Below are 10,734 nucleotides of genomic sequence, written 5' to 3'. Positions count from 1 at the left end.
TGCTGGGCCTTTTTAACCACCGCTGTAGTATTTGCAGTCCAGGAGAGGTCATCAGATATCTGCACGCCCAGAAACCTCATGGAGCGTACCCTCTCCACACAGCTCCCGTGAATGTAAAGTGGGGCCGGGTCTGCTCTGCCCTTCCTGAAGTCCAAGATAAGTTCTTTAGTTTTCGTGGTGTTCAGTTGGAGGTTGTTAACTGAACACCACTCAGTCAGTCTGTTGACCTCATCTCTGTAGTCCGACTCATCCCCCCTTGAGATGAGTCCAACCACTGTGGTGTCATCCGCGAACTTTATGATGGTGTTTGAGAGATGGGTAGGGGAGCAGTCGGATGTGTAGAGCGTAAACAGGAGGGGACTCAAAACACATCCTTGTGGAGACCCGGTGCTGAGTGTGATGGTGCTGGACCGGTGGGGGCCGAGTCTGACAGACTGTGGTCTATTTGTCAGGAAGTCCTTGATCCAGAGGCAGATGGGGGTGGAGAGTCCCAGGTGAGACAGTTTCTGGACCAGGTCAATAGATGTTTGCCTGGCCTGTCATCTGCAGTGTTTTTGTGTAGAGGGACTTCTTCCTCTTTGTTTTTCAGTTTGCAGAGGACATGGAGCTCTTTTTAAAAGCATGTGCTGACGAGCAGGGACTACGGGTCAATGTGATGTTTGACACTTAACGGACAGATGAAGGCACTGGCTGTTTGTTTGTGTTTTTTATGTGTTGTTGGTTGTTTTCCAGTGTACAGAATTCCAATTAAGCTTATTATAAAATGTTGTTCACTTGTTTTATGTCCATACTTATAGTAAAAAATGTAAGTGTAAATGTAACAGCATTGTTTATACTTGTAACTTCAAAGTAAAAAGCTTACAGTTGCTATTAACAGTAATGTATTATCCTGTAATCAATAATATTTTTAGACATTTTACGAATTAACCCTTTGATCTCTATCCTGGCCATTTTTGGCCACTTCACTTCTTTTTTTTGTGACTACTACACTGCAGTGGATCAAAAGAATGACACAGGTTTAATCTTAAGGATCTAATAGTTGCGTGTGTTTGTGCGTGACATTGTAACGCAAACATGTATTTGCAAGATAGACTGGAATAAATTATGACGCATCAAATATTACATAGGCTGCAGTGAATTTTTGTTGATACAGACTATTGAGCTTTGAGTTTCCCAGTCAAACTTAGCTTTGACCGCATGCTAAAAACACTTTTACTCTTGTGCATTTCATAACAAGACACCATAGCCAAAATATATATTAATAAAAGATTCAAAGCTGCAGCACATACAGCAACAAACACGGTTAGTAAATGTGTCCTGGAGTTTATGCAGGTACAGAAAGTGCTGCTGCTGTAAGTAAGCGTAACAGCTTCCAGATCACTTATTTTTCTGGAAAGATGGCAAGAAGGGAATTACTGCTCATTTCTACAATCTCCCAGATCTTGGAATACAAGCCTGTGTCTCATGAAAACCACTTCACAGTACTAAGAGTCCACTAAAACCTACAAATGAAGAGTCATCCTGGAAGAAATAGGGCGCACACTAGTGAACCTCAACAATTGCAAGACAGCCTTGTCCCCGATGCTTATATGAAAATAAATAAATAGGAAGATTTATGAAACCATTAGGACTTTATCACCTTTTTATCTGAAACGGTACTGGTACTATATATAACCTAACTGGCATTTAAAGAGTAAAAAAAGAATGTAGATACAATTTTGGTTTTAATGAAAAGGACTGGAGCTAATTTAAAGAGTCAAGTCGGTAAAAGTAGATAAATGTTTTAATAAATACACATTTTACAGCATTTTGTGAACATACACAAAAGTGGCCATTTTTGGCAACGAACAAGCTGAGAGAGTTTTATAGTTTTTGCTCTCCTTGAACAAAAATAATAGTGCATGATAATCAATGTGGATGTTAATCAATTAGATGTCCCAGACTCTACTATTAATAATACAGCAGTCCCTCGTTTATCGCGGGAGTTACATTCGCTACGCGACGTAGCCAATTTTATTTTTTACAATTATTATAGATGTTTTAAGACAGTGGGTCAGCGACCCCTTTAGAAAAACTCTCACAGGGCTTAAAACCTTGGACTCTGCACTAGTTGCTCTGAAAACTGAAGAAGCTTCTCGGACCAAACGTCTTCAAGAAACTTAAAGAAGTCCCGACGCTTTTCTTCCCAAGCTCCTTAGACTGCTTTGTGATTGGTTATCGTAAGAAAACAGCTCAGACATTTAGGACTCACTCAGCCTTTATTATCTCATCCACATGTTCACAGCTGCACAGCTCTGTGGTTTCATCTCACTGGACCACAGTAATGCAGTCGCCATGACGATTTCTGAGTGACATCATCACAAGTAAAAGTTAAGTTTGTGTCAAACATAAAGAGAAGGAAAAAAAGTTTAACATCGGGTTCAGACAACATCACAGACACACTGCTGACCAATCACAGCTCACCATTTTTTGGATGTCATCAGGAAGGAGGGGCAGGGAAAGAAATCCAAATTTCAAATAAATGTTGAGATTTAATCTGTGTTTGTGGATATAAAATGAGGAGAGAATCGAACTGACTGATGACTGATTAATTGATTGATCAATCAGCTGCAGGTCTCCTGCAGTGTGAACCCAGTGTTACTGGGTTAAGTGGGATTAATGGTGCACACTGCAGATGCGGCTGTGGGCCTCAGTTGTTGCAAATGGCGACCTTGAGGATGGGCTGGTAGGTGTCGGACATGGTGGCCCTGACAGTGATGTAGGCCCCCCTGTAGGTCAGACTCGGCCCCTTGGCTTTGCCCCTGACAAACTTTTGCTCCGACTTGTTGTACATCTCGTCGTAAAGGTGCTGGTCGCAGGCTTTGTCCATGTCGAAGACTCCCACCGCGTACCAGTTGGAGTAGAAGTTGAAGTCGTACGGCACCGAGAACATCACTGCGACCCTGCCGTTGAACTGCAGGGTGGACACGTGCTGGAGGTCGTAGGTGAAGACGGTCACAGAGCCACACGCCGTGTGAGGCTTCTTGATGAAGAGGGCGTTGCCGTTCTCGTAGGGGCTGAGCGTGGGAGGCAGGGGCGAGCTGCAGGAGCCGCTCACAATGTGCATGCTGGAGAAACAGGAAGACATCACTGCCGTTACACACACCTCACACCTGCAACACACCTGAACAACCGGCAGAGACCATCCATCAGTGGCCAACTTAACCTTATCAGGGTTGCGGAGGGGCGGGAGCCTATCTGAGCTATCATAGGGCAAGAGGTGGGGCACACCTGGACAGGTCGCCAGTCTGCCACAGTCACAGTTTCTGGATGATCCCCACAGAAAGTACAATTAGTATTTATGTCCCTTTTAAATTTTACCATGTAGTGACTGGCTGGATAACATTTATGTAGAATTTTAAAAGAGACTTCTTTCACCTTATTTACAATCAAATATTTATGGGGGACCATCCAGACTGTCTTCCACTTGATATCTGGAACATATCGGTTCCAATAAGATATTATATATGGGAGAGAGACGATATCTTCTTGGCATAAACTATGTATTCTCTTATTGCTGTGACCAAGTTCCTGTGAAAAGCAGATTTTTCCTATTGGTGACTCAGCTGGATCAGGGAGAGTGACTGAGGTAGATATTGAGCTGTCAGTGTTTTTACAGTGGGGCAAAAAAGTATTTAGTCAGCCACCGATTGTGCAAGTTCCCCCACTTAAAATGATGACAGAGGTCAGTAATTTGCACCAGAGGTACACTTCAACTGTGAGAGACAGAATGTGAAAAAAAAATCCATGAATCCACATGGTAGGATTTGTAAATAATTTATTCGTAAATCAGGGTGGAAAATAAGTATTTGGTCACCTCAAACAAGGAAAATCTCTGGCTCTCACAGACCTGTAACGTCTTCTGTAAGAAGCTTTTCTGTCCCCCACTCGTTACCTGTATGAATGGCACCTGTTTGAACTCATCATCTGTATAAAAGACACCTGTCCACAGCCTCAAACAGTCAGACTCCAAACTCCGCCATGGCCAAGACCAAAGAGCTTTCGAAGGACACCAGGAAAAGTATTGTAGACCTGCACCAGACTGGGAAGAGTGAATCTACAATAGGCAAGCAGCTTGGTGTGAAAAAATCAACTGTGGGAGCAATCATCAGAAAATGGAAGACATACAAGACCACTGATAATCTCCCTCGATCTGGGGCTCCACGCAAGATCTCATCCCGTGGGGTCAAAATGATCATGAGAACGGTGAGCAAAGATCCCAGAACCACACGGGGGGACCTGGTGAATGACCTGCAGAGAGCTGGGACCAAAGTAACAAAGGTCACCATCAGTAACACACTACAACGGCAGGGAATCAAATCCCGCAGTGCCAGACGTGTTCCGCTGCTGAAGCCAGTGCATGTCCAGGCCCGTCTGAAGTTTGCCAGAGAGCACATGGATGATACAGCAGAGGATTGGGAGAATGTCATGTGGTCAGATGAAACCAAAGTAGAACGTTTTGGTATAAACTCAACTCGTCGTGTTTGGAGGAAGAAGAATACTGAGTTGCATCCCAAGAACACCATACCTACTGTGAAGCATGGGGGTGGAAACATCATGCTATGGGGCTGTTTTTCTGCCAAGGGGACAGGACGACTGATCCGTGTTAAGGACAGAATGAATGGGGCCATGTATCGTGAGATTTTGAGCCAAAACCTCCTTCCATCAGTGAGAACTTTGAAGATGAAACGAGGCTGGGTCTTCCAACATGACAATGATCCAAAACACACCGCCCGGGCAACAAAGGAGTGGCTCCGTAAGAAGCATTTGAAAGTCCTGGAGTGGCCTAGCCAGTCTCCAGACCTCAACCCCATAGAAAATCTGTGGCGGGAGTTGAAAGTCCGTGTTGCTCGGCGACAGCCCCAAAACATCACTGCTCTCGAGAAGATCTGCATGGAGGAATGGGCCAAAATACCAGCTACTGTGTGTGCAAACCTGGTAAAGACCTATAGTAAACGTTTGACCTCTGTTATTGCCAACAAAGGTTATGTTACAAAGTATTGAGTTGTATTTTTGTTATTGACCAAATACTTATTTTCCACCCTGATTTACGAATAAATTCTTTACAAATCCTACCATGTGGATTCATGGATTTTTTTTCACATTCTGTCTCTCACAGTTGAAGTGTACCTCTGGTGCAAATTACTGACCTCTGTCATCATTTTAGGTGGGGGAACTTGCACAATCGGTGGCTGACTAAATACTTTTTTGCCCCACTGTATATAACATTGAAGTCCCTGAGGGTATGGCACCAAGCACCATTGAGAATTCCTGAACACTGATTGGAAAATTATATAGTGCAATAAAGTCGTTGTAAGTAAGTAGTTGTCCCTCTTTACTAACCAGCTGAGCCACCAATAGGATCCCATTTTCCTTCGTGGTCTACGTGGGCCGGGTCCTTCAAAGACCGAGAAGGCCGGAAGTGCGAGGCTGTGAAATGTGACGGTCTAGCCTTCAGATCTGCGTCACCGCTGTCTCGGTGGAGTTTAATAAACTTGGCCGTCTGCTCCTTGCTATCTAAAATATATCAGGACACTGGAGGAAACTCTCGACCGTCTCACACTTCTGTTTAATCAGTTTTCTGTTTGACGTTTATTCAGCTGTGTGAGAATCCCGGAGGAACCCACCCAATGGATTATTAAAGTTTATTTAATCTAATAATCTAATAACTTTGATTTCAGCCAAACCGATTTACTCTGGAACAAATAAAACACAGAAAAAAGGCAAACAATTACATTTTTAAGTTATCCGAGTGACTTATATCATGTTTAACCTGAGTAGCGAAAGAGCGGGGGTCTGAAAACGATGAAGCCGGGAGTCCGCTGCTCTCGCCGGCTGGAGTGACCATTGAACCCCCCGGCTTGCTATCGAGCGGGTGGGTAACAGACGTCTCCGAAAACGTCGGCACACTTTTGCAAATATGCGATGTCTTGATAAACCGAGCAGATATTTGTAATTTACACAGCTGCTTTCTCGCCTTAAAATATGTTAAAAGTTTATTTTGTGACCCAGAAAGATTAATAAGAGTAATTTTAAAACTTAGCAGCGGCCGCCATTGTTGGCAGCTGAAATTTGGCTGGCCCTGCGCTATGAATTCTGGGATATGGTGGGCCACAAAGGACACACCCGACCCATCCTTCAAATTCGGGGAAAAGGAGGACGCATTTGAAGGAGTCGACGAACTGGGACAGCCTTCGTCGCCTGGCTGTGACGTAATTGGCCTTCAAATGCGGCCTCCGGAGGATGCAGCCGACGTTTTGGGACACAGCTAATTTAAAAACAAATTGGGGGAAGACAAGCAAGTGCTGGGCTTTGTTCTCATGTATCTATTGTGACATATTTATTCTCACTTATTTAAGTAGCAATGCAAATTTTGAAGAATGTGGAAAAAGTTACTTTTGGTCAAATGTCGGCAAAGTGACGTGACATTAGCAATGTCAGTACTTAATGCGGCTCAGGTTCCACTTACTTTTAAGGCCTTTACTTTAGAAGACTGACTTTAACCCTGCAGACAGATCACGATTTTATGGATAATACATCCACAAACAGAACCAGCAAACAGGACAGGAGGACCATGCCACTGTGTGCCACTTTTACAGTCAAACATCTGGATGGAGTAACGTTCGTTCAGTTATTTTGCCGCTGAAGCTGGTTGTGTTGGTGGTGTCGAGTCAAACCGACGTTTGTTTTAAGGAGAAACAAGCAGACAGTTCACTCGTTAAGTTAAAAGGATGGTGGTTCATTCTCAGGAGCCAGACATTTGGGCAGTGCACCAACTTAACCATGTCGTGGGTGAATTTAGCGCTCATCTTATATAGTACCACAGATAACTATACAAGAGCCATAAAGTAAGCTTTCAGACAAATGTAGCTGTGCCAGTACATGAAAAGAACCATATTTGTGTCTTTCATAGACAATGCATCCTTATATATGGTGTAGGAGATATTTTTCTTTGAGATGAAGAAGTTATAAAGTGATACGAAATAGAAATAATGGCACCTTGGTTGGATTGGTTTGGTCTAAAGGAAGTCTGAGGTTTGGTGAAGCAGGAAGGAACGTAGCTCAACAGAAAGATGGCAGCTTCCTGTCAGAGATCTGATCTGACTCGTGTCACATCCTGTTTGACTCTGGTCTCACTCTCAATTTACACAGTTTGATTTATACAGCGCAAATCACAACAACAGTCGCCTCAAGGTGCTTTATATTGTACAGTAGATGCAGAGAAAAACCCAACAATCATATGACCCCCTATGAGCAGCACTTTGGTGACAGTGGAAAGGAAAAACTCCCTTTTAACAGGAAGTTTTCCTTCCTACTGTCCTTCCTTGACCCCTCATGTAACAGCATGAGTCTGAAAGGCTCGTTCGTGGGGTCGAGGGATCTCGTCAAACTTCACAATGCTTTAAAATCCTTGCAGCACACTCACGTGTGATTGATTAACTGTAATTTAATCAATCAACAACTGTGCTTTTACTTTTTCTGCTTTTGTGAACGTTCATGAATGAAAACAACAATAATTACATATATCTGAATTTAACCTCACAGAAACATCCAAGTGATTTTTCAATAACTGTCATGCAGCTGACGCGGGGACAGCTCTCTGTGGACGTGGAGTTGCAGGACTCACCGTGGGTTGCACAGGGTGAACGTCGTGGTCTTGTTCTGGATCTCGATGCTGCACTGACGGTGAGTTGGGAGACCCATGATGAACCTGTGCAGAGGAGCAGAAAACAGAGAGTCAGAGGAAGTCCTTTCAGTTTACTCCCTGTCCTGGATCCTGGACTCTGGGTTGTTGGTGAGCTAGCATCATCATGCAGGGGACGGTTCCAGAGACGCAGTCCAGCCCTGTCCTCAGCTTCAGATTGGCTCAGTCAGCATCACGTGATCGGGTCACGCCTGAGCTGTTATTATGTTTCTCACTTTGTTATTTCCTGTTCGCTACCACACACACACTCCCGTCTGGGAGTCATGATAGAAAGACAGGACTGCTGAGGATGGACAGGATACCTGATCTGAAACAATATTTATGAACTCGATCAATGGATAACTTATGGAGATCAGAAGCCTCTGATCTTTAAAATGTGATGATCAGTCGATTACAATCATTACTGTTTTATACAGACAGCATTATTTACATTATATTAGGTGGACGGTAGTATCACAGCCCTCATGCTGGACTGATTCCATCCATACAGTATGAATTAATCACCAATATAGTCTGACTTATTAACAGTCTTATTAACAGAACATCAGTTTAAGAAAAGAAGAAAAAGGGAGAACAAAAAGAAATAACGATGAGATATAATTTCATTTGAAAGGAATAACTGAATAAAAAGCCATAATAAATATAGTGGAGGTTAGGTGTTTTGTCTTAGCTGCTTCGTCCTGTTGAGAGAAGACTGATAGTCTTTGTTACTGTGACTCTGTGCTCAGGCTTTTTATACTGAAGCATTGGGGTGGGGGGCTTGTTATTCTGTGCAGTCGGAAAGAAAGTGAAAGTAATCATCTTACCGTAAAGCCGCATGCTGTAATTGTAGAAAGAAAATCTATTTTGTACTGAGCTGCAGTCTTACACGCCTCTCTGCAGCTTCTCTCCATAGAGACTGTGTCAGCTCCCAAACAGACAAAAAACAAACTAAAAACCAGCAACAAACAACTTAAACATAAACAATCACAAAGAAAGAACAATACAGTATCCACATCTGAACCAAAGAGTAAAACAGTGAAATGTGGATTATTAAATATTAGGTCTCTCTCCTCCAAGTCTCTGTTAGTACATGACTTAATAATTGATCAACAAATTGATTTACTCTGCCTTACAGAAACCTGGTTGCAGCAGGATGATTATGTTAGTTTAAATGAATCAACACCCCCGAGTCATTCTAACTACCAGAAATCTCGAAGCACAGGCCGAGGGGGAGGTGTGGCAGCAATTTTTCACACCAGCCTATTAATCAACCAAAGACCCAGACAGACTTTTAATTCATTTGAAAGCCTGATGCTTAGCCTCGTCCACCCCAGCTGTAAACTCAGAAACCAGTCTTACTTGTTATCATCTATCGTCCACCTGGGCCTTACACAGAGTTTCTGTCTGATTTCTCAGACTTTATATCTAATTTAGTTCTGAGCTCAGATAAAATAATTATTGTGGGTGATTTTAACATCCATGTAGATGCTAAAAATGACAGCCTCAACATGGCATTTAATCTGTTATTAGACTCAATTGGCTTCTCTCAAAATGTAAAAGAACCCACCCACCACTTTAATCACACTCTAGATCTTGTTTTAACATATGGCATAGAAACTGAACATTTAACAGTGTTTCCTGAAAACCCTCTGCTGTCTGATCATTTCCTGATAACATTTACATTTACAATAATTGATTACACAGCGGTGGAGAGTAGACTTTATCAAAGTAGATGTCTTTCTGAAAGCGCTGTAACTAAGTTTAAGAATATAATCCACCCACTGTTATCATCTTCAATGCCCTGTACCAACATAGAGCAGAGCAGCTATCTGAACGCTACGCCAACAGAGGTCGATTATCTTGTTAATAATTTCACCTCCTCGTTTTTATGGGCCAATGGGGTTTTTTTCTTTTTTTTTTATAACGGTATAAACAATGAAAGGTGGTGGGTTGGCCAGATGCTGGCAGATGTGTAAAAATAACTCAGTTGTTTGGTGGTGGCTGTGGCGGAGCTGCCACAGAGGCCAGCAGGTGGATGAAGGGAGGCGGAGGGAGGAGGAGGAGAGACCCGAGGCGGGGCCGGTGAGTGTCAGGTGAACTGAGCTTCAGGTAAGAAGTTATGAGCTGCAGTCTATCTGTGTCAGATATAAACCAGGTTTAGTTTATTTTCGTTGTGCTGACTTTTTACAGTCAGTTACAATAACTGGTACTGCTACTAGCTAGCATGACAGAGTTTCTACAGCTGGGTGGTGCTATGATGTTACTGATAGTGAACTTTATTTTATTCATAAGGTTAGTTATTAGAGTTGCCAACCATCCCGTAAAAAACGTAATCCTCCTGCATTCAGAGAAAATATTACGCGTTTCGTGTTGAGCTGAAAAAGAACAGTTTGTCCGGACTTCAGCTACAATGAAAAAGACACAAAGCTGGAGTTATTCTGTGTCTTTGCTGCACAGCTGCCTCTTCTTCTCTCATCCTCCCCCCTCCCTCTCCTGTTTCTACTTCAATCATGAAACTGATCAATGATCAGCTGATCGTCTCTCTCGTTTGTTTATCGTCCACTTTGTGCCAGAAAGAGGAAACCAGCAGATGTCGCGCTAAACAACAGCAGCAGGTTTAAGCTTGATCAGCTGTTGTTAGAATGTATTTAATATTAATTTCTAGTATCAGCTGATGTTTGCTGGAGCCACAGCTGTAAAGCTGCTGGTCATGATGTCGGTTTAGATATGTGGTGAGAGGGAAACATGAAGATGAAACCAGGAGATGTCCTTACTGGATCATCAGAGCTGTGATGGAGAAACAGGTTTACCTTTTAGGTGACATGGATGAGTTGAAGTTATGAACTGTTTCTGAGAGACAAATAACACCAGGATCCTTTTCTAAGTAGCTGACAGCTGGTAACTGTGCAGGGGCGGGTCTAGCAAAGTGTTGCCAGGGGGCAGGTAGGGCATTAACAGGGAAAGGGGGGCACAAAGACATACTTTCTTATTCTCATTTAAAATGTCTC

The 10,734-nt window shown here is 43.0% G+C and overlaps 1 protein-coding gene across 1 annotated transcript; it reads right to left on the bottom strand.

Annotated features, from left to right (window-relative positions):
• Positions 1-2,689: 2,689 nt before the first annotated feature.
• Positions 2,690-7,743, bottom strand: LOC146712095 (DELTA-sagatoxin-Srs1a-like). The gene is made up of 2 exons (XM_085455235.1): positions 7,667-7,743; positions 2,690-3,107 (listed from the first exon to the last, which is right to left on the bottom strand). Exons 1-2 carry the CDS (start codon positions 7,741-7,743, stop codon positions 2,690-2,692), a joined length of 495 nt encoding a protein of 164 aa, XP_085311361.1.
• Between the last annotated feature and the right edge of the window lie 2,991 nt (positions 7,744-10,734).

Source organism: Copadichromis virginalis, linkage group LG4 (assembly GCF_057382275.1).
Source record: "Copadichromis virginalis isolate Kocher_CV1m ecotype Utaka linkage group LG4, C_Virginalis_male_GT1.1, whole genome shotgun sequence".
Lineage (NCBI taxonomy): Eukaryota > Metazoa > Chordata > Actinopteri > Cichliformes > Cichlidae > Copadichromis > Copadichromis virginalis.
The sequence above is the reverse complement of the archived record's forward strand: the minus strand, read 5'-3'. Positions and strand labels throughout refer to the sequence as shown.

What these genes read in the sequence shown, in the direction of transcription:
- LOC146712095 (XM_085455235.1), bottom strand. Translation starts at nt 7,743, where the DNA reads ATGGGTCTCCCAACTCACCGTCAGTGCAGCATCGAGATCCAGAACAAG. An exon ending in TTCACCCTGTGCAACCCACG is followed by an intron (nt 3,108 to 7,666) that starts GTGAGTCCTGCA and finishes CTGTTTCTCCAG; the next exon opens with CATGCACATTGTGAGCGGCT.